Consider the following 24416-nt stretch of genomic DNA (forward strand, 5'->3'; position numbering starts at 1 on the left):
CAAGTTAATTCTCCAGCAGTCACATCTTTAAGTGCCACATTTAAGGCCAGAGATTAAAGGGATTATGGACTTTGCTAAAGGAGAGGGACGATATATACCTTCTTCGTCAAGCAAAGAGAAGCCCCCCTGGTGTTTCCCTCAACTCTGGAATGCATTCTCTTGAATATTCATGAGCCTTCCCCCCTTCTCTCCAACTTGGATGGATCTCTCGGACGCTTCCCACGTGCCCGGAGGAATTAATGGAGATTTTTTAATTAAAAAAATTGCATATAAATTGATAAGTTTCACTACGAGGACCTTCTTTTCCTACCATAATGTCTCTCTCCATTTCGGTTAAAATTTTAAAGGTACGAAGGGAATTTCTTATGCAATTCTAGGACCTCTACATCTGGCAACATATCCCTTTAGAAACACTTTTCCACTGTAAAAATGCAGCTGGGAGTTCTTATGAATAATTCAGCCCACTTTCTCTCACGAAAAACTTTCAAGAAGATACCTTTTTCTCGGATTTTTCTCGCAAGAAGAAAAATTAATGCATTTACAAAAGGTTGTCTGCATGCGAGAAAAATGCTCGATAAAATTGTTTCTTCATCTGAATTTTTACAAATTTAATTCAATTTAATTTTCAATTTAATATTTTTGGGTTGAATCATTCAATGCGAAGCACTACCGGCACAGCTGCTGTTTATTTAATAGTTCACTTGCCATGCTCTCAGTTGGATGGTTCAACACATTCGGAAAAGTTATGTGATTTTAGAGAAAAATTTAGATAATTTAATTAAATTTCTTTTTATTTAAATTAATTTTTAAACTACGAAGACTACAGAAAATAATTAAATTAGATTTAGAATAGGTGTGATGGCCGAATTGAATTTACTGCAAAAAGTTACCTATAATTTACATATTTTTTAATATGCTTTTGCATGTACTTTCCGCACCCATTATTGCGGTAAAAGCTCATAACTTTCCTTTGTAGACTTTAATTGATTTTTAAAACACGTAAAAGTTAAAAAAAAAAAGTTCACAAATTTGATTAGTTGACGTAAAAATGTTTTATTTTAATTAAAAATATAAGTTAGAATCGTTAGAATGCTATTAAATGAATAAAGTATTTAATAAAATTTAAAACAACTTTCAAAACATGTGCTGTAATGCTTCATTCAATTAAATTAAATCATAAAAAGAGTCTTATTCAACTTGTATGGGGTCAGTTACAAAGAAGTAATTAATATTTGTTTTCAATTTAAAATTGTAGGACATTAATAAAGATTTAAAAAATGTGAGGTAATTTTCCGGAGAGGTTTGAATTAATTAATAAAATTAAACATTGATTGATATCTTTGATTTGACACAAAAAAAATCTCTAAATACGATGAAATCCGTATATTATTTCCGAGCTTTTCTGGGAAATGATAACATTTTTTTTCTTAAAGCTTTGATGATGCCCTACAATATGTAATCTAAAAACGAGAAAAACGAATATTGGGCCTAATTCAGCGACCAAGAAACCCTTGAAATCTTTGAATTTTGTACTGAAATTTCAAGATTTCAAGCGAATTTCAAGGGTTTCTTGGTCGCTGAATTAAGCCCATTGATTACATCCTAGGGACAGATTCCATACAAGATGAATAAAACTCTTTTGACGCGATACTTTACAATTTTTCAAAATTATTTTAACATCCTTCTTGAAAAGCTCTTTAAAAGCTTTCCTGGTTTATACATAAAACAATACAACGTAATAAGAGCATTTTAAGAGCTTTCATTTGACCTTTGAGAACTTTTCTAAAATATTTTTTTTCTTAAAAAAAAACTATCTCACAAAGTTGTTATGAATACTTCCTATTCTCTGCTAATCCTAAAAGGGTTAACAAGCCATTTATGGTCATTGTTGATAAGTAAATTATCCAGAAGAGCTTACATCCCTTGACTAAATTGCATTTATTTCACTTCACTGGCAAAATTGAAAGCTTCTCCTCACAATGTAGTTAATTCTGCAGTAAATTGCAACATTTTGTTCCTCGTACAAATGCAATATTCCAAAATAAAACTTTTAAAACACGATTTAACTGAACTGGAGCTTTTAAACGTTTTTTGTGAACATTTTTATTTAAATTAAAAATGAATAAATAAATTGAATTAGTATATCGTGATTAATTAATAAATTAATTCAATCAGTCTATGTGAATTTATAATTTTTCATTTTATCAGCATCAAAGTGATGGCATTTTGTACATTTTTAGTATATAGGTAAATATATATTTCAATGTTGTTAAATGTATAGAAAATGCTTTTTATTTTTTATCGATTGCAGATCAAATAAAATTTAATTAACATATTAAATTCAAAAGCAATCAAAACAGACATCAGTGAAAATTTGCAAATTAAAACGCCATTGGCGGTAAATTAATATGCAAAGTTATTTGCAATAAAACGAATAAAAAGGGATATTGGAATATGCAGGTAGTGATATTATATTGACGAGAGGACCATAGAGGCGTACCGCATATTTGCACAAAATGAGTAATCTAGAGACGAAATGAGAAACTGATGATGGGAAGGACGATGTGGGAATTTCTCATCTTTTCAGCATCAAATGAAGGATTTCCATCTCAGGTGAGCGCTGCAATTTTGCTCCATTTCACCGTCATAATCCTATTTGATTGTAATTCAGCTCTATGAAATTCCATGAAACCCTATTCATCCAACTCTGCCCACCACCCTCAACTCTGGAGTCCCCAACTATCGTCCTTTCCAGAGTGAACAAGATGCCAAGGGAGTATAGTCAAAGTTTCTTGCTAAATTGCATTACGTTCAATCAAATTAACGTACACAGCTCGGTATGATTTTCTCATGAATTTTATCTTCATCGAGTTCCCTCAGTTTATACAAAGTAATTTTTCCCGCAAGAGGGCCGAAAAAAGAACTAATTGAAGATAGAGACATCTAGTGTGGAATTTAATTTTTAAATAGTTTTGAAAGTATTTTTTAATTCCATAAAAATTGCAAAGAATTAAAGCTTTCTTCAGACCCTTAAGAATTCATCAAAATAAAATTATTCTTTTACTTCTTTTCAATTTCATTCATGTTCTTAATATTCAATAGAACATAATAGAATCTTTAGAATTCATTTGGTAGCTCTTCAATGCAAATTTTCAATTCAGTTGAATATTCCTTTTGTTCTCCACTCCACCAATTTGTCTGCAATTTTCTCTTCCTTTCACATTCTTTTATTTTTAAACAAAAGTTCGATTGTTTTCCAACATTCCAAGAATTTTTTAGAAACATCGAAGGTGTAGAAAAAACCCCAGAGAGAGTGCGGGAGAATCCCTAGAATTCTTTCACTTTCACTTGGATGGAATTGAAGGGGAACAATGGTGCGGACAAAGTTCTTAATTGAAATGTGTTTTTCAAGTTTGCAACACTCAAAGTTAAATAAATTTTGTTCAACACAACAAATTGTTATTCAATCGCCGTAAGTGGAGGATAAATTTTCCACAGGAGCATTTTATTGCGCGCTATTTTGTCCAATTTTAGCTTTTAAGTGGTGGAAATTCTTTTTGTTTCTAAAACTTCTAAAGTTTTAGTTTATTTTTGCCATTTTTGCAACGAATTTTGTGAGTTAATTGCTGAAAAACTTCTAGTCGTGTCTTTGTGGTGAATTTTGATAAGAGATGTCGCTAGTTGTCTCTTTCTCTTAACCTCAATAATTTTTTTTAAACACTCACGCATTAATTTTGAAGCTTTTGTAAATTTATTGTAATTTTATGCGTGTAAAATCATGAAAATCACTTACCAAGCGGCCCTCTTGTTTTTTATTCTCCTTCACGCAGGAAAAATAAATCATCCGTGCAAAATCTGAATAACTTTTTTGCAAAAACAATGAGTTTCCCACGGAGTTTGCCCGCGTTGTGAATTTCCATTAACAAAACCACCCCCATGACAATCAATATGGCGACAGAGAATGATTAAGTGACTCGGCAGTTCATTGACGGCGTCTCCTGAACTTTCATTAATTTCTCCAGTAAATCCAAATGAGGGGCGGGGGGGGGGGTATGTGTGGGAGGGGATGGCAAAAGGCTGCGGCTTCCTTCCAGAAAATTAACACATTTATTCAAACACTCATACAGTATCTTAATTTCCATATTCTTGGTGCTTCCTTTTTTGCACAGACTCACTTGATTGATGATTATCACACTTTATATTCAGTTACTGTTTTGCATCATCTTCTCAGATAAATTACCTGGCGCATGGAGTGTGCTCAGGGGGTGTTGGAAAGGGGCTTGGGACAAACATAAACTTTCGCACATTATTTATTTTGGCTGTGGCTGAGATCTTGGAAGAAATTTCACAAGAAAAGTCATGGAGGAGAGTTTGTTCGTTTTTTTTAAGGTTATGGTGTTTCAATCTTGGATAAAATTGAATACTTTATCCTAGATCTTTTATCCAGGATGGCAAAAGGTGATTTTTTTTATTTAAAAAACCGCATTTTTTCATTTTTGAAACCTTGGATAAATTTTCAAAATATATATATTTTTAAAGCTGTACCTACAATCCCAGCCTTTGCAAGCCCCAAGATTCAAGGACTAGTTCAAAATAAAGTTGAACAAGCAGTCCTTGAATTTTTATTCTTCAGAAAATTTAAAATTAAGCTTTTCTTTCTATATTTTTTGACTTTGAGGTTATATCGCCTCATCTTACAGCTTTATCCAAAAAAAAAACTTATCCAAGACTTTTATCCCACTACAACCTTTATCCAAATACTACAAGCTGAATTACAGCCGCCATTATGGTCACAAAAACACCCTCCTTTTGATTACCTAAATTACATTCTCGTGGAGAATTTGCATCTTATCTGTGGGCTTTTTGATTCACACAGTGAGTCCCTTTAGTGAGGGTGCTCGCTAGAGAGGCATGTAGGCGCATGGGGACTTTTTGGGGGCTTCAACATTTTCATTGGGAAGAATATTGGCACTCTTCCAGTAATCCCGAACATTTTCAACGGATTTGAAGACACGCAAGAAATTTCGTCCCGCCAGGAGGCCAATGTCATTCTCTGTCCATCCTGAATCTTCCAGGAGGGTGGCAAAGAGCTCGGGGTACTTGGAGACATCTTCTAGGCCCTCTGGCGTGGCGTCAATGCCATCGAAACCAGCTCCAATTCCAACATGCTGTATTCCTGCAACTGCTCTAATATGGCGGATGTGCTGCACAACATCGAAGACAGTGGCTTGTCTAGAGCAAGCCACATGGAGTGCGTAGAAACTAACCTAAAAATTGAAATGGATAAACTTGGATAAAATGATATTTAGAGTTTTAAATTATTTTTCTGAGAAATTTAGTTTTTTTCAGAAAATATATTTTTTTTAAAAATTCCTTTTTGATCCAAAAGTTTAATAATTTTTATGAATATTTGAATTTCAAAATTTAACGGATAAAATGCTTTTAAAAAATTTGAATTAAGAAAATACTAACCATAACTATTCCACCGTTGTCAGCAACAAGGCGCAGGATATCATCAGCAATGTTTCCTGTTGCATTGCACAGAGCTCTAGCAGCTGAATGAGAGAACATCACAGGTGCTCTGGTAGCTTCCAGAACATCCCTGGCTGTGGCATCAGAAGCATGAGATAGATCAATAATTACCCCAATGCGATTCATCTCCTTCACAACGGCCCTCCCGAAGGAGCTAAGTCCACGATCTGGCGATGGAGCAGCTCCGGCCCAGCTGTTGTCGCAGGTATGCGTGAGAGTCAGGTATCTCACCCCGAGGGAATACAGCGAACGCAGAACTCCCAGTGAGGAGCCCAGTGCGTGTCCACCCTCAACCCCAATTAGTGATGCAAACAACCCCTGCTTGTGGAGCGTTACAATATCCTGCGATGACTGTGCCAAAGCTGTGTGCTTCTCGTACAATTCCGTAAAACGCTGGATGACATCTATCTGCTCCAAAGCCAGCTGAACAGCATCCAAACCCTGAGCCTCGCATGGGACATAGGCGGACCTGCCACAAACAGAGAGATGTGTATGAGGCAATTTCCTGCTGTAAAAAGGGATGGAATGGAGGATTCGTGTCCACGATTCCTTCGCATTTATCATGTCATGCGAAGGGGAATTCTCACCCGCACCAGTGTGTGGCACTTTAGGGTCTAACGTTGGGGAAAAGTGTGTGTATGTGATAAGGAAGATACACTCACGTATCCACAAATCACTCAAGCAAATGATTCGCAAGGGGTTGAAAACTACGCTTATTCGAGGTTTTAAGGATTTTAAGATTTAATTTTGCATGGAGAAAGGATTTTTGGTTGAATAAAAAGGGAAAGGAAAGTCTTGTGCTTGAATTTTTTAATGATTGAATCTGTACTCGAACTGGAGACTTTCAGGATGTGAACCCTGTGCTCTACCTATTGAACTAATAGTTTTATAAAACAAAACTAGTAATGTGAAACAATTCTAAGAGAATTCTTATTATTCTAATCGAATTTTTCTCAAAAAGGATCTTTTAAATTTAATTTATTCATGAAAATTCCCTTTAAATACAAACAAATTATGCAAAAAAATCCTTTCAATTATCCACCCCCTGCATCATGGTTCCGCAACAAAGGCAAGATGAAACACAGAAATTGTGTTACAGTCCAATGGAAAAATGTCTAAAGCACTAGAGGAGTGAATGAGGATAAATAGAGTCGAAATGGGTACAACCCCCATCCACACGGGATGTGTATCCTCCCGCAAGGATAGCACTCTCTCCTTTTACGCAGATATCATTGGGAGTTGCACAGTGCAAGAAAGTCTTTCGTGTGCTATTTAATTACAAAGCATGGGGTATTTAATCTCAATTTACACGTAATTTCACCGGAGAAATTGTTCCCAAAGTCCTAATGAGACGTTTTCTTCGTTCCTTTTGTGGAGGACGGCAAGGACACTCCTCTGATGAATTTATTTTCCAACACAAAGGGATGATTTCACTGGGAAAATGAAAAGTTCCTCTCTCCTGAAGGGGGTGGAGATGAATTCTCTACTTACTAAGAAGATGAGGTTGGAGGGAAAGAGACGAGAAGAGGTCAGAGGGCACACGAGTGTCCTTCAAAAGGGAAATTTGTGGAGATGATTGAAGATGAAATAATCAATGGGTTGCAACTTGACATGCAATTTGCTACTGGATTAACATTTCCCACTCTGTCCGATTGTGCCTGGGAGTGTTTGCATTTAATTAGACTGTGGCAGCCCCATTGTCACATCATGGGGTAACTATAATGCCAAGAATGCCCAACACAATTCATCCGGAAAACTCTTTAATGATTTAACGCTCAATTGAAATGCCGACGGGTGGATATTTCAGCGTGTACAAAATGCAACTCTCATCCACCAGATTGTAAATTAATAATTTTCCCGACTAAAAGGGACGTTCCAAACAATTTCTGTGGCGGTGTGAGTCGGGAAATTTGATCATCAATTTGGCGCCATTGAATTGAATGTGGTTTTCAGGCGGAAAACAATATCCCATCCGAAATCCTTCCCAGTGAAACCTCAAAAAAAAAATGTTTGAATGGTTTTACGAAATTCAATTTATTCAGCTTCACGATCATTTGGAAATATTTCCGCGTGGAAATTTGCAATGATTTATGAAAATATAATTGTATAGTTTCATTGGTATTATTAATGGGCTGCGCTTTGGTTTATTGGATTAAAATTCCGCGTGTGTAGTGCGTGCGAGGTTCAAAAAGCACTCCAAAATCAACACGACGCCATGGAATATTTTAATTTCCAAAAAATCCAATTAATCCCCTCGAGATTTTGCATTTTTGTGACACTCCACACTCTCCTGCGCGTGAAAGCTTATCGAGTTGAAAGCATCATTTTCAGTATAATATTTGATCTTAATTAAATGCAATCCATTCGCAGTCAAAGCCACACAAAGTGAATTTGATAGCAAGTTGCAATGGAAATGCTAACCACACTGAAGCAAATTAGTGACGAATCTCAAGGAAACTTCATCTGCAAATACTCAAGTTTCCACCCCACCCCGCAAGGACTTGCAATTTATGCGACAAAGACCGGCAAGCCAAGAAGCTTAAATTGATTTAGAATGTACATAAGCATGTTACAGAGCGTATTAAATTTATTATTCAAATTATGTTAATTTGTTTTTCTTAAAAAGCTCCTTTGCGAAAGAAAAATTATTTGCATGGGAAAAAAAGTTTTAGCTGTCCTAAAGTGGGGTGAAAAAATTTAACTTTCAATTTTGAAAAGCCTTCCGCATGGGCGAGAGGTTTTAATTAAATTAACTCAGCACATGGCTATGTGAAAGTTTCGGATAAAAATTAATTCAGAATAAAGATTAATTTTAACTATGGAAATTTTTAGAGAATCAAATTGAGGTTTTCCTTACGGGAAATTATATAAAAGTTTCTGGATGAGAGAAAATTGTCTACTTTTTAAGATGAATTTCAAATGTTTATTCCTCCGGCTGTGGTCAATCTATTTTTAATAATCCAACAGTTTGGAAGAGGTACATTTCTCACCTTTCCAAAATTGCCAAATTTTTGAAAGTCGGTCGAGCCGTTATTTCTTGGCAGCCACTTTGGTAAAACTAATGCATTTTTTTTAAGTTCACAAATTTTCACTTTAACCTCTTGTAAGTCAGCCGGTAGTACAGCGATTTTGATTAGTAGACTATCGTTGGAAAAATAATTTAATCCCTTCCTTAAATCTATGCTAAATTTTTTGAAAATCGGTCAAGCGGTTCGGTCGTGGCAGTCATTTAAGTGAAGCTATAGTGAATAAATAAATGTTCGAGTTTATTTCAGGCTATAGTTGACCGATTTGAATAAGCTCGGATTCAAATAGTACCTGCACATATCCTAAAACTTGACTTAAGTTTATATTTAAAGGATCCTTACTTTAAAAACAAATTCAGCCAAATCTATCAATTCATCCCCTTACAAAGTAATTTTTTGTGAAGCTATGATCAATTTCTAAAAATAATAAAGATTTTATGCTACGAAAACGCTCCAAAATGGTCCTGATAGTATTGAGGATATTATGCACAATGTATGGATTAATTTCGGTTTGTTATGTTAATAATTTCCCCATTTAAAATTTTTAATTTATTTGCAACATAATTTATATAAAATTAGAGTACAAAATGAAAAGCTCATTACCAAGAGCTTTTTGCAAAATTTATTCATCATCATTTTGGGGTTGGTTTTAATCCCCCGAAATCCCCTCCATTGTCTTCTCCGCTCTCAAAATTCTCATCTAGGCTTCTCTAGTGCCAATTAAGCTTAAAAATTAATGTAATATTTGAAGATATATAATTGAATGCTAGTTAAAGTGGAAGAAAATTGACTTCACATGATCAACATAACAATAAACATATTTCTGTTGCAGTATAACAGCCTTAACCAAGGATGTTTAAATTATTTTGTGGCTGAACAACACCCTTAAATCCTTTTATTCAAAAGCTGCAACAATGTCGTGGCTGCTTTTGGTAAACCACAAAATGCGTCTCTACACTCTGGCGGAGAGGGATTGTTGGGTTTTCCATGGAAACTATGTGTGGGAGTTCTGGATGCAATCACGATGCGGTTGATCGATTGCATGGAGTTTACGGGGGAGGGAGTGAGTCAACAAATGTGTCGCAACTTTCATCATACGCTTCCCACCACCAAATATTCAGCAGGAAGTCTCTGGTGCATGAGAGTGTGGGCTCAAAATCCCCAATAATGGTGGAATATTTAGCATAAAAGGAGGAAAGTACACATATGAGATGATTGTTTGCTTGAGAGAATTTCTAATAAGGAAACTCCATGGTAAATACGAAGACGGGGCCTCGGAGGACAAACAAAGCTTTTGATGCTTTTCCATACACCGTCTACCCTGGCGCACACAATTCTTCGACGGTGGAATATGCGAGGAGGACCCTTCATTTGCATATAGCACACACAGTGCCATATGATATAAAATTGGAAAGCATAATGGGGGGGGGGGGGAAGGAGGTGGAGTTGACTTACCAGAATTGCGCTCCGATGAGGCCTTGCCTGAGGCGCGGGATGTCCGTGTGGGACCACTGGGAGTTGCTCCATGGCTCCGTACTACGAATACCTTCTGTGAAGTTGAGATATTCCAATCTGTTGTGGGAATATCGCTTTATGTTCCACGGCAAATCATTGTGACCATCTGTTGTGGGGGTGGAAGATACAAGAATCAACCCCCCTTTGAATTTGAATGATATTCAACACCCAACCGTATTATTCAAAATCACACAGTCCGTATACGAACGATTAATTCAATGCGACAGAGTATTTAATTAACTTAACAAGGAAACCTCCATGAGGAGTTAACTAATTAATTACACTGGCCCTTTTGTTGCCTTCCGAATGGACAGAGTCAATTTTTCTCTCTCCCTGAAAAGCTTAAAGCATTTAAAATTTATGAGAATTTTCAAGGGAAAAATCTCTTCAAAGAGAAACATGTTGGTTGAACACTTTAAAGCTCACTAATGAGGGTTTTTGACTTGTCGGGAAAAGAAAGAAAGAAAATTCAGAACAAAAAAAAGTTCTTGACAAACAGTGTGTGAGATTTCCTAGTCGAAAGGCCACAAAATGCATTTCATATTTGAGTACATTTCCCAGAAAATTAATGCAGTTGTGCAAACGAGAACATAAAAACACTGCAAACACTGTTTGCACTCGGAATTGCATTTATTAATTCAGCAAAATCATGAATAATTCACCAAACAATGTAAACTAACGTTCTATACATTTTATTCCTACACAATGTAAGTCAATTTGGGCTAGACAAATGGGTCGATTCGAGGGAATTGACTAATTACATGATACACCATCCAATTCCCTCGAATTTCCTTTCTTTTACATTTCCTCGCGTTGTAAAATCCCTCGTGAAAGTTATTTATTAACAAGAACTTCTTCCGTGGCTTAAAATCTCCCTCATATTGAATGTGCAGCAGGAAGAAAAAGGGATTTTCTCCCAGAAGGGAAAAGGTTGCATTGAAATTGCGAGAAAAGCTTTTTGAACACTATAATGTACATTTTTATGGTAAAGATACATGCATTAAATATTTTAAGCAGCCCCTGTGTGAGATTTATAGAGTGAGACATGGAAATGCTTAAATCCCATTTAAATTGTGATCACGTATGAATCGTTAATTTTGAAAACTTCTCATGTTGAAAAATATTTTCGAACATGTTCAGCGAAAGCCAACAAAATGTTTAGTTTTTTTTTTAAAACTTTTATAAAAGTTCTTTTTTTGGGATGGAAATTTTATTTGAAATAAATAGGAAACTCACGTGAAAACGTAACGTAATGACGTAAGCCGTGAGAGAACATAAAAGCCAGTAGAGAAAGGAGTTTATTCAATGATCTATGGAAAGTTCCTTATTTGTAGAATAATTGAGATATGATTACTCTTGTATAGGTTCAAAACGGAATGAGAAATTACCACAGAAGCTTTCTTTTATCCACTGGAATCAGCTGGGAAAAGCCGGTAAAGATTTTCTCCAAAGTCTTCAAAAAAGCAGAATGATGTCACTGTTTGCATTTTTGGGAAAAAATTAAGGAACTTTACCTAGCTGATTCCAGTGGAATAAAATATGGAAAGTTTCTTACTTGTACCACGAATAAGAAAGTTTGTTATATATCGATAACTATGACAAGAAGTGAGCATAAAAACGTAAAAAATAACGTATATTTCTCCTACTTTTTCTCTCATTAAAGTTCTTAAATATTTCCTCATAATTATGCTAAAAATTCATAAAAATTAACGCTTAAATTTTTTATGTAGTTACATTAAATTAATACATCGTTTACGTTATTAAAGGGAGTACTCGTAATTCTTCTCGTAACTGTGTGATTTTAATGTTCTTCCCCATAAAGCATCCACCACATTGCATAAATCTTACCAATTAGGGGTGTTTCCTCAAGAAGACGCCTCACAATGTCAATCCGATGTGCTTGGGAAGATCTGTCGGCACGATTGCCCAAGAATACCTCAACCAGGAGACTCAGGATCACCACACACACCGTTAGGGCAACAAAGAAGGTCACCACGAAGAAGCACCACTTCCGTTCATTCTCCGCCACTGCACTCCCTCTCTCGCGTCCTTTCGTGGAAGATTGCGTGGACGGTGGTGTGAGACTCTTCATGGAGTGCCTCTCGCCGGGAGTTGAGTTGTTGACGGCCAGTGATTCGGTACTTGAGGTGAGCTCCTTATGGGTGGACGTTCGATTGCTGGCGTGTGTGTGCTCCGTAACGTCTGGGAGACCACCGAAGCAGGAAGTTTGCTGCGAAGGAAGAGGAAACTACGTTGGATTATTGCCAGTTTGTTCTAAAGGACAGAAAAAGAGCACCACCACCACCCTCTAAGCTCCCCAAATCGCCACGGAGACCAACCCCAAGAGGGCAAAAATGTCTGCTGTGTGGGTGTCATAAAAAAAGCCATCCCGACGAGAGTCATTCTCTCCGAGATAAGCTGGTTGGGTACTTTGAGGGAAGGATTGTTGTTCTAACAGAAAATGGGAAAAAAACACCCCCAAAAGTCTACATAACACACACTTTAAATTTACAAGGGGGTGGTTTTGCTTAAAGCTCTTATGGGTGGGTTATTTTGATGTCTGTATCGTTTTCACTGCTTGAGAAGCTTTCGAATGGAGCTTTTTGCCTCCTGAACATTCGTGCGGGGCAATGTATTTGAAAATTAAAACACAGATAATCACCCACTAAATGAGCACAGAGCAGCGTGGAGGAATTTAATAAAATGAACTGCAAATCGCTAAAATGAGCTCATAAACGTGCTCAACGGTCGAAAACCACAAAATTCAATGGGGTGGAAAATTTTTAAAATTGTCTCCCATCCTGGTTTGTTTTAAACTCAAGATTTTTTGGCATCAACTTTTTCCCGCAAAGCACGCCGGGGAAGTTATATAAAAAGAAAGGAAGTTTAGAGAGATTGAGAGCTTTTCGGCACTGAGATGGCTTTTTTCTCTTCACATTTTCTTTCATGTTGAGAAAAAAGTCTCTGCTGGTAAAACTCTTTTTCACCACAAAAGTTTTCCCAACTGGCAATATTTTCCACGACGAACTTAAATTTTTCCAAGCATGACATTTTTTCTTTTTCATTTATGGTGGATATATATTTTTTGAGCTTTGCAATTTTCTCCGTGACAGTTTCAATCTTGCAATGAGAAATTTATTAGAGTTAATTTGCAAATTGACATGATGAAGAGCTTAAAAAGAAAATATTGATGGAAATTATAGATTTTCCACAAAAGAAAGCTTTTTTGATGAATATTTTAATTATTTCTGAAAGATTGTAAGAAAGTATTTTTTTTTCTTGGAAAAAGCTTCTCTTTTCAGTCTCAAATGAGAGATTTTTAACACTTTGTTTAATGAGAAATTAAACAATTTCTGTGGTATGAATTTTCTTAAAGATTTTCCATAAGAATTTCAACAAATTTAAGAAGAATGAAAAGAGCAACTTATTAGCCTTCCAGCGTCTCGCCATGCGGTAAACTTACCAACGTCATCAAGCGTTGTTTGAGAATATTTGTGACTCTTAACTTTTAGAGTAAATTTTGGTTTCAAAACTTTTCCAAGTTTCCCCAAGAAGAAAATTGAAAGCTTCAAACATTTGAATAAAATAATCAAGCACAGAGCTTTTGCTACAAAGCCAAAAGCCTTTTGTTTCCTACCCTTGTTCCCTCTATTGTTTAAAGCTTATGAAAAAATTTTGAAAATAATTTTAAAATTATATTTCGACGGTCCCTTTGTCCATTGTGAAAATTCATAATTAAAAAATAAAAATGAAAGCACGTCGACTTAATATAAATTTCATGAATGTGCTTTTGCAATTAATACGAAGGGGAGGAGAGGAAATTTTGTGGCTTTTTTTGATTGCAAAATAATATGCTGAGATATTCCCTGTGGCGGAAAATGAGCATTTCCCTCGCAAATATTATGTTTAAATAACTTCTCACAAACTCCAGGGGAGTGGAAAATTCCCTCAAATTTGTCCTCCGTACTCGGTAGGTATACAAAGCTCCCCATGTACCCTGAGGGGTATATATGGTGAAAAAGCTCCATCAGAGAGAAGCTTATTATACGAAAAACTTTTATCACAAATACAAGTCACGTAAACAATTGCTCTTTGAGTCACACATTATGCACCCTTCAGCTATGCCTGGAAGGTAGGACTTATGGCCCTTCCGGTTCTGCCTACCAGGTGCGTACTCATGCATAACGAATGAGTTGCGAAACGCACCACTTTTGGTGGTGATTTACCCGCAATTTATCGCCAATTCCCTGACCAATTTCTTAACCCATAATCCAATATTGTTGTCCATCCTCCCCTATACACGCATGTACGCAACATTCTCCATTTTGTGGAGGTAGAACACTCAAAAGTCCCTACCTATACACATCCCCATGGGACCCAACCTCAAAGTGGATTACAATTCTTCGTTTGTTGCCCTTCATCCCCCCCGTCGTATATAACTCCTCCAAGACGCATAAATTGGCCCTACCACCGCAGCCCTCTCTCTCTCTTTCGCCGTATCCTCATTTTCGACCCCCACATGAATTATTGCTGAGGATTTTTTTTATCTTCTGCCACCCTCCTTTGTGCCCCTTGACCTCTTTAATTACGTGCAAATTTGTTGGAAGAACCCTCAACGAAAAGGGTACCTAGTATATGTATGTATTTTTCAATTAACCGAAATCCTCTCAAAAGCTCAAGCTATGATGGAATTACCTCGCGCTTAAATCTATATAATAAAGAAAGGTCTCTCTAAAATTTCGTTCCTGTTCATCTATGCATTTCTACACCGTTGGGCCGATCGTGATGAAATTTGGTACAGAGACTCCTGATACCAGGCGATTGTTACCAACGGCATTCATTTTCCCCCCAGAGCCCCCCTTCACATAGCCCCCATATAAAATTCATGCTTTTTTGACTACTTTTTGAATTCGGCGCCATAAATGTTGTGTGAAATTCACTTTTTCCCTTTGAAATATCTGTTGGAAGTTTTTGCGTGGCCCATCTATATAATAAAGAAAGGTCTCTCTAAAATTTCGTTCCTGTTCATCTATGCATTTCTACACCGTTGGTCCGATCGTGATGAAATTTGGTACAGAGACTCCTGATATCTATATAATAAAGAAAGGTCTCTCTAAAATTTCGTTCCTGTTCATCTATGCATTTCTACACCGTTGGTCCGATCGTGATGAAATTTGGTACAGAGACTCCTGATACCAGGCGATTGTTACCAACGGCATTCATTTTCCCCCCAGAGCCCCCCTTCACATAGCCCCCATATAAAATTCATGCTTTTTTGACTACTTTTTGAATTCGGCGCCATAAATGTTGTGTGAAATTCACTTTTTCCCTTTGAAATATCTGTTGAAGGTTTTTGCATAGCCCATCTATATAATAAAGAAAGGTCTCTCTAAAATTTCGTTCCTGTTCATCTATGCATTTCTACACCGTTGGGCCGATCGTGATGAAATTTGGTACAGAGACTCTTGATACCAGGCGGTTTTTACCAACGAATACATTTTCTATTAGGCTTTTTTCAGCTCAATTATTTTCTCTATATAAAATTTGCGCGAAGCGCAACAAATCCCCGCGAAGCGGGGCGAGGTAAATTGGAGCGAAGCGACAATTTACCTCGTTCCATTAATAAAGGGGGAGTGAAGTGCATTGAAATGGAATTTGGTGTAAACTTCCCAAATGAACTTCGTTCGTACTTGCATCAATCAACGAGAGTTAATTTAATACAAATCTTATATGGAAGTTCCCCAGGAAATGCTACGAAGGAATTCAGGCACCCGGAAATGCTTTGTTAACTTTAAAGTTTCTCTTTTGCATTTTCCTTTTTCAATTCTTCGCATTTTCCCGGAGTATCAATGCAAAACAAGGTGGTCCAGACAATAATTTAATTCAGGAAAGAGTTCAAAATATTGTGAAGGATTTAATAAAGAATATTCGTTTGTCCTTGTTTTAGAATGTTTTATTTGAGAAATTATTGAGAATATTTTGCATATGTGGCTCAAAATGTTTGGCATTGCGCCATGAGGATGTTCTTATAAATTTAACAATGAGGATGGAGAAGCAATCGGAAATCTCAAGGCAGAGTCATAAAGAGAGATACAAATATTGCAAGATTTGTGGAAAACAGTTTTAAGAAAATCTGGGCTACATATTTATGTAATTGATTCTGTCTATTTACTTTTAAAAAGAATTTGTAGGATTTATTCAATAATTATTTTCATTAAAATAAAGAATATTTAATCAGCAATGTAATTATTTTTTAATTTGCATTCGTTAATTAATTAATAATTTTTATAAATAATAAATTTTCAGTTTTTCATGCATGTAGAATGAGAACTAATTTGAATTAAGGGGTATGTATTTCTGCTGAATATTTTGACTTCTTTGGCGAATCATTTGAATATTTTCAAAGGTTTGTTTTTTTTTTATTAACATACATTGCAGAAAAAAAAATAATTTTCTACTTTTTCGGTCGAAATTTTGTATTTTTCCAGCTTAAATTTAATACTTTTTAGGCTTGAATTTAGTATTTTTTTTATGATTTTCCTCAACAAAAACCCTTTTTTGCAAATTTTTGGCAAATAATCCAAATATTTCCGAAGATCCAAATATTTCACTTAAATAAGCACAACTTGTTCAAAATATTTGTTTACATTGCTTCTTCTCTTGGGAAATCTTGAAGTTATTTTATTTGAAAGGAGATCTTCGGATATATAGGACATATATAGTAATACTCGTATTCCAAGGAAATGCAATTAAATTTACATAGAATTTCAATTGGATTTTCTCAGGACAATGCAATATACACGCTTTCTCAAAGCTCAAGAGTTCAAGAGGGTTATGGGTAAGGATTAGAGTTCTACTCAAATGGATGTACTGTTGCATTATATTTTAAATCATTATTATTCGTCTTAACTCTTGTCAAGTTTCTGCTATGATTGTCTCTTTGCAAATTTTAGCTGGATTTCAATTAATGCTTCCCAAATTTCAATTAAACTATTCTTCCACGGCAAGAATCATCTTCACTGAGAAAGTTTTATTTGAATTTCTCTTTACAATTTGTCAGCAATTTGTCTCTTTTAACATAGAGTAATTGGATTAAAAAATTATCTTTGTTTGTTATTTTTCTTTAAACAAATCTTCTTTTAGTTTACATAAGTTTTCTGCAAAAAAAGAATAGAATTTTAGTGAAAATTATTAGTCAGTTTCCGACAGACGTTTCCGTCAAATTCACGCTGTTTATTTAAAAAAAATTTCCGAGGGGAGAATATTAAATTTCCGCCTTTAATAACACCAAATCATCCACTTAAAATTAGACAAACCCCTCTCTAACAAGGAAAGTTTATATAAAAATATTCTGAGAATCTCTTCTCAAGGATTTCCCGGAAATTTCCATCAAAACACGACAAAAAACGGACACGCGGGAAATTTAATTGTCAACATACCAAAAGGGATTCCTTCCCAAAACAGCCACAAAAGAAGGTTCCTCCTGTCTATTTCTTCGTCTTTTTTTCTCTCCTCAGCTCCCTTGAGATTTTTTTTCACTTCGAAGGGACTTTTTATTTTTGGGTGGGGTTCCTCGCACTGTACCTCATTAATTTAGATGAAGAGACATTTGTTGCTCAAGGGAGGAACTTTTGGGTAAATACGACAGGGGGGTAGACTTTGAGCTTTTGTCGCTTTTGCGATGGATGAAGACATTCTTCGGCCCTCCCCTTGTCTTCCTAGAAATGTTCGTTATTTTTTATTTTGGTCTTGAAGCAACAACACCCCATTAATTTGTACTTTTCATCCTCACATTTATCCCCACCGTTGGGGCTTCAAGCATAACTTTCTGGGGCTCCCCATCGTAAATTAACGAATCCCCAATATATAGAGGAATTTTGGTGATGCCACCCGGGGGGGAAAGCAAATTCATTTGAAATCAAATACAAGGGGGATGGGGGTATGTGCTAAAAAATCCCTTTGAGGCATGAGAGCCAGACAAATAAATATTTAATTGGGTGGGCATGGCAGGAGATTGAATTTAAGCCCGAATCGCCCATATAAATTCCCAACTCCCAGCGCCCCAAAAAAAAGCTCATTTCGACCAGCTTTTCCCGGAGGTATCCCCCGGAGTGGATTTCATTTACCAGCGCAATGGGGGAGGCGCTTCCTGCACACAAACGTGTTTCAGTGAAAAATAAATTTTCTCCCTGGATTTTCCTCCCAGGTACTCAAAGTTAATTCACAGGGATACTTAAGTGGATAACTCTGTGATGGGAATTATCCTTGTGAAAGTCATTTGGATGGATGAAGTACAGAGTGAAAAAAAAATGCACGGATAGGCAACTAATGCACTTAACATTTACATGGAGATTCTGTAAGCTCTCTGGTACAAGCTCAATACAGGTGAGAAGATGTGGAAAGTTTTTGCAGAGAGAGCATCCCTAAATTTTCCTGAGCTTCAGGGAAAATTCTGGAGAGAAAAATAAGCTCAGTAATTGGATTTTTTCGGTTTTAATTTATTTTTTTGATGAATGTGTTTCATTTTAAGTCTATTTTACAAGGAAAATTCGTTAATTTGTAGGTGCAAATTCAACTCAGACAAATGTGAGAGAGTTTTCCTTCTAATCTCCACAGCATTCATCCAGTTTGAGTTTCCAAGAAACCCATTATAGCTCCCTCTTAGGAGAAATTTGTGCAGAAATTGCAATTTCCTGGGAAAACTATTTTGTGCACAAGGGCATGTACAAGAAATTAAGAATCATCACACTGCGACTTCTTCCCATCAAATTGGGTCACACACAACAGGAAGTAATATAATGGAAAGTGGAAGGGTAGAGCGATAGTTTAGTTTTTTTCCTGCCTGTAAAATTTTCAACTTCATCTCATGGTGTGTTTCCCGGGAAGAAAATTTTTCCACATCATGTTACATCATCAGCAAAAATCATCATCAAAATAGCACAAAAAGAGCTTTCCTCAACATTGAGAAAGTTTTGTTCATTTGGACGGCAAAAGCATAGCCAAAACCCCATTTCTGCATCGAAAAACTTTTAATGTAACATCTCGCCTGAGTAAATAAATATTTATTGTAACAATTATTTTGTTATTAAACTCACAATATACTTCTCTTTGCTTCACATTCATTCGCGGTACATTTCCAGCTGCAAAATGCACACAAATTATGTGCAACAACTTTTTTTTTTTACATGTTAAGGGGTGTCCGGAGAAGGGTAGAAAAAAAGTTTTTCCTCTACAAACCATACAAGAGTCCATGAAAGGAAATTTCTCTTTATGTACACAGACTTTTTTTCACCCCAACATCCCTTCCACAGCAATGTAGTTTTGCTCGGGGAAAAACCACTAATTTGAGAACTTTTTCGCATCATGAATATGCAAAGGATTTGAATTAACTTTAATATATTACATCTTAAAGTCGCTCAGTTGCTGGAAAAATGCTTCAAAGGCTTCAAATGAATGAATTTTAGTATGAAGAATAAATAAATTTTGAAATTTTGTGATTTTTTGGAGATTTGGGTGTCTATTTGACCCTTTTTTAGGACATAAGATGGTTAAAATTATGATTTTCTCTTTCAAAAAAAGTTTTCCTCATGTGAAAGTATTAAATTTAATTCCCAAAGAATGCTAAATAATCCTGTCAGGGAAAATTTTTAAGTTATTTAAGAGAGGAATACAACAGGACACAACACAAAAAAGTGTCCTCACTGAATGTTTTAGAAAAGAAGATTAAATATTTTTCTCCAGGATTTAACTCTTAAATAAATATTTTCCAACACAAAATGAATGTGTATTTAATCTGGCACTATCATGTTGCCTCAACGAAAATTCCCATAAAACATGATGTATTTTTTTAAACCCTTTTAAGGCATTATTGCATACAATTGACATGTTTGAGTAAATCTGATTTAATTATTTTTATTAATAATTTTTCTCTTCAATAAAAATATTTTCAGGGAAAATAGGGGAAAGAATTTTCACAAAATTCTCTTCAAAAATAAATCTAGTAGTCATGAAAGGGTTAAAAACAGTTGAACCACAAGACATCACTTTAGGATAAAAATTGCATTTGTGATTAAACGATTTCTAAATCGCATCACATAATGGTTTTCCACTTCAAATACCGTTCTCCTGCAATGTTTGCCTGACAAAGGCCAATTTCCCGGTGAAGGAGGGATTCATTGCAAATGAGAAAGGTTGAAAAATTCAATTCGCAAACTCCTCCACACGTGCACGTGAGTACGACGATAAATACGTGCTTAGAGCCACAGTCGAGCATCAATTGAGGCGACAGGTGAGGCTGAGATTTTTTTTCAACATCCACCTTCCCGAAAAAAATCTCTTACTAAATTTGCCTGTCACACTGAGCTTTCCTCCACGATTTTCCTCTCACCACCACCCCCCATGCTTTCCTGCAGATCCTAACACAATTAAAGCCACTCCAAAGGCGTCTCTTGCACTGCACAACCATTTTTCATGATTAATGAATGCGAGGGTTTTTTTTCTCCTTCTCCGGTGAGGATGCTGAATGTTTCAGTTGGGATTATATTTTGGAAGGGGGAATGGGAAAGGAAGCTTTCGCCACCCCTTGGCTGTAGGGCTTTATGAACTTGTCGCTTGTTCGGGCGATTTGGGGATTTGGTGCGGTCAGTGGGCAAAAGAATGGACGCACACTCTGAAGCCGCATTTATGTTGTATATGTACATAGAAATATGATACGACACGCGGGGGGCTTTCTGCTGATCGAGGCAATTACACAAAATATTCCCACAACAAAAATTCCAGCCAATTGACCCCCGTCATCCACCCTCGCACAGCTTCAGAATCGTAAAAGCTTCACACGCAGAAATCATGCAGGAGGGGCGTTTCAATCACTCAACGTCTCTCCACATCGGCTTTTTTTTATCTGGGGGGAAAAGCGGGGGGTGAACGTCCGAAAAGGGGAGTTGAGATTTGTGGGGCAGTGATTAAAAGACTAACGTAGTACAAGAATTTAATTTATTGCCCTTTCCTTCCGCGCCAAAAGCACCAAATTGGCAATAAAAGAAAAGTAGAGAATGGAAAAACTATAATACCATCTCGTTTGTCTTTCGATCGTTCACTTCCCGCGCACACACTACAGTGTATATAGGAGTTGGAAGGAAATTAAGTGTGGGGAAATTGGAAAAGGGTGTTTCGCGAGAAAATAAATTTTATATCCATGCCAAATTTAATTACTCCCCATGTTCCATGAGGCTATAGGGAAGAGAAAACCCAATAAGTTCCATGTTATCCGTACAATATTATATAGATTGCAATCTTGCGGATAGGAGGAAATTCTCTTTCGCGATGGAAAATCCATTCGAAGCACGAGCTTTTTTTTATCTTCCATCGAAGCACAAAGTTGGGACTTTTTTTCGGTGTTTCTCCCTCACTCCATCCGCATAGTACATTGGAGCTTTTTCCAATTTCCATGCAACTATCTCCTGGGGCCATCTACATGAATTTTCATTCTCAATCGTGGACAATAAAGAATTTTCAACGGTATATATATGGGGCAAAAGGGCTTTAGAGGTATTATTTCACGAAAAATATTTATATTGAGTTTTTCAGTGTTTTAATACCAGGATTGGGAAAATGGAGTGGATAATGTGCTGGGAAAACTCACAGAATTTTTTTTTAACAAATCCTCTGGCTTATACTTTGATTTTTGCTTTAAATTATCAATTTTTGATTTTTTTTCAGTGATCTTGCTGAACTTTTTTCCGTGGGCTGTATCTGATAATCTTGAAACATTTTGTTCTTAACATTTGGATAAAGGGGTTAAAGGTCAAAATATATGTACTTTAGCCCTTTATAAATCCTCGAATTTATAAATTACAAATGAATTTTGCCTTACTCTGCGAAGGGCTTTCAGTTAATACTCTTAAAGCTTTGCCACCAAATTAAAGGCTTCATAAAATCTCTCAAATTGAACTATTGTTGATGAATCAATCAAACCACTAATTTATTTTAACATAAATACGTGTCTATGTAGCTGATAGTTATTAGTATTAAGCTTAATTCACAAAGTATTAAGCTTTTAATATTGATTATTTATCTCTCATTGCAAAATTGAATTTATTATGTATATATTTCATTGAATTGTATGAATACTTTGAACAACATATAGTTATTGAAAAAATACATATTCATCCCGTATACATTTGTACCCTTTTTGATAAATTCCAAAACAGAACCAATTTGTTTAACAACACAGAGAGTTTTTTTTAATAGGAAAATTCACATAATTTGAACCAAATATTTTCTCATAAAAACATCCTCTTGTGATTAAACTACCAATATTGATTAATTGAAAACATCATCCACATAATATATAGAGAAAGCAGTGGAGTTCCAAAAGCCTCCCAGCATAAAAAAAACAGCTACAAATTCGTCCTGACAAATTTGTCGCAAAACATTCATTACGTTTCAATTGTTGTTCCTCATGCTGTTGCCCCAGGGGGGGGGTTTATCCCATCGAGGGGATAAGCTGTCGAGGGCCACCCTTGTCGTCATTCCACCCCCCTCGCAAAAAAGGTACGGGTCAATACATTTCCTCTGCTGTATTTACCAATGTATGTGGATCCAATAAAAAAAAAAGCTCCGGGGGTGGTAAAAATTTAATAACACAATATGGGGATCGTTTTGAAGTGAAATTTACCATAAATTTTATCGCTGCGACGACAATCAAAAGTACCTAAAATTTAGTGTTTGTGTCATGTTTTCAAATTGATGGATTTATATCCATCGTTTCACATCAACCACCCCTCCACCAACGTTCATCTACATCGCCTAATTTGCCTTCCGCCCCTATATAGCTCATGGATTACCGTTAATATTTAATTTTCTTTCATCTACTCTCAATCTCAATTGCCATGGATGTCACATGAAAGCTTTCATGGTATATTAATGTTTTTGTGCTTCTCTCTCTCAATATAATTCACAAAAAGCTCCTGGGGTATGGAACTTTGTATACAACACTCGCTCGTGTAGGTTTAGAACAAATATGAAGGTTTGTTGTATATTGGAAATTATTTGAGGGATGGTACACTTCAATTGGAAATTGGGAAATGAGTTTGAAACGCCAAAGTGCATTGGCTGAAGGACTATCGTCCCTTTTGATGTAATGGCAAAATGTAACGGACAATCGGACGAGGAATCACATTTGAACTATTGGAAATGAGATCATTCATCATTTGGGAAGTTGTGGGGATTTATTTGAATTTTCGTCAGTCTCATAAATCAATTTTCAGTGAGTGTGTGTGCGTTCCCTCTCTAAATGTGAAATGCTGCATTAGTTTGTGCAGATTAATGTTGCGAACTTTAATTTATATGTGAAGAGGGGCTTTAGCATATAGCCTCAAACTATATACATTCCCCCCCCTAAATGCGGGTTTGTAATAAAATAAATTACATTTAATTTACCTCCTGATTTACCTGGTAGTCCATGTAGTTCCCGTAGCCCATGTGATTGCACGAGCACGAGCAATGTTTAATGTGATCCTGTAGCTCTAGGTCCATCACTGTGGTTTTAGCTGGTGGTGACCGGAGGCGCTCCGGTACATCGAGAACATCAAATAAATCGGATGCCTCGCGCTCTAGCGCCTCCAGTGCCCGGACATCCCATTGTCCCGAAGTCATTAACATGCGAAAGGATCCGCCGTTCTCAACGCACCCTCCGGATCGATTGTGTCGCGCGATTTGATGGATTTTATTCTCACGTTTTCTCTCTCTTCTATTTACCACCCTCTTCAAATTTTTTTTCTTCTCGTCAAGCGGGGGTGGCAGTTACAACAACCGAAAAAAAAGCTTTGACTTTTCAGAAATCCCTTCGCATTTTTTTTTGGGGGGTTTCCTCTTCAATGCTTCACAGACCAAAATCACTTTTGAGCCAACACAAGAGAACACTCCTTGTCAAATCAACACCCTCAGCACATTCGTATAGGGTTCCCCACAGTTAGCATCATGGTTGCATGAAGAAGCACTTCTTCTGGCAGGGGGTGGTGGAGTAGAGACACACAGCACTTTTGGCGGAAGCTTCAAAGATCCTGCGGAAGCACAACCACTCGCGGCAACGTCTGCACACAAACTGTCGGCGGAATGTTTGAGAGGAAAGCTTCATCGAGAGACAAATTTACCCTCTGTTGAATCTCCAAGTTCTCCCTCTCTGTCTCTCTCTCTCTCTGTAAGGGTTGCCAGTAGTGTGTGAGAGATTTTCCGTCGAGGGGCGAAGAGCTTGGGAAAGAAAGAAAGCTTTATTAAAAAAAATCGGATCTTTCCATTAAGATTATAAAATTCGGACACTCCCTAACACCACAAAAAACACTC

At 36.4% G+C, this 24416-nt stretch overlaps 6 protein-coding genes across 14 annotated transcripts in view; 1 reads left to right on the top strand and 5 right to left on the bottom strand.

Annotated features, from left to right (window-relative positions):
* The window catches only part of LOC129789858 (serine/arginine repetitive matrix protein 1-like), a 982101-nt gene that overhangs the window by 813073 nt on the left and 144612 nt on the right, over positions 1-24416 (bottom strand). The gene's annotated exons all lie outside the window — the stretch shown is intronic.
* Positions 1-24416, bottom strand: part of LOC129791241 (fatty acid synthase-like) — a 1176504-nt gene that overhangs the window by 482980 nt on the left and 669108 nt on the right. The gene's annotated exons all lie outside the window — the stretch shown is intronic.
* LOC129789856 (glutamine-dependent NAD(+) synthetase) overlaps positions 1-24416 on the bottom strand; it is a 932624-nt gene that overhangs the window by 482980 nt on the left and 425228 nt on the right. The gene's annotated exons all lie outside the window — the stretch shown is intronic.
* LOC129789960 (pupal cuticle protein) overlaps positions 1-24416 on the top strand; it is a 1201887-nt gene that overhangs the window by 445668 nt on the left and 731803 nt on the right. The gene's annotated exons all lie outside the window — the stretch shown is intronic.
* Positions 1-24416, bottom strand: part of LOC129789919 (keratin, type I cytoskeletal 9-like) — a 480279-nt gene that overhangs the window by 227895 nt on the left and 227968 nt on the right. The gene's annotated exons all lie outside the window — the stretch shown is intronic.
* On the bottom strand, positions 4601-23879 carry LOC129789882 (dipeptidase 1-like). Of its 2 annotated transcripts, none has more exons than XM_055826978.1 (5): positions 23526-23879; positions 11922-12303; positions 10014-10179; positions 5473-6001; positions 4601-5267 (listed from the first exon to the last, which is right to left on the bottom strand). In XM_055826978.1, exons 1-5 carry the CDS (start codon positions 23733-23735, stop codon positions 4902-4904), a joined length of 1653 nt encoding a protein of 550 aa, XP_055682953.1. In that variant the 5' UTR covers positions 23736-23879; the 3' UTR covers positions 4601-4901. The 2 variants fall into 2 exon arrangements, with proteins under 2 accessions (XP_055682953.1, XP_055682951.1); XM_055826976.1 differs by having other exon boundaries at positions 23514-23879.

This window comes from Lutzomyia longipalpis, chromosome 2, assembly GCF_024334085.1.
Source record: "Lutzomyia longipalpis isolate SR_M1_2022 chromosome 2, ASM2433408v1".
Taxonomy (NCBI): Eukaryota; Metazoa; Arthropoda; class Insecta; order Diptera; family Psychodidae; genus Lutzomyia; species Lutzomyia longipalpis.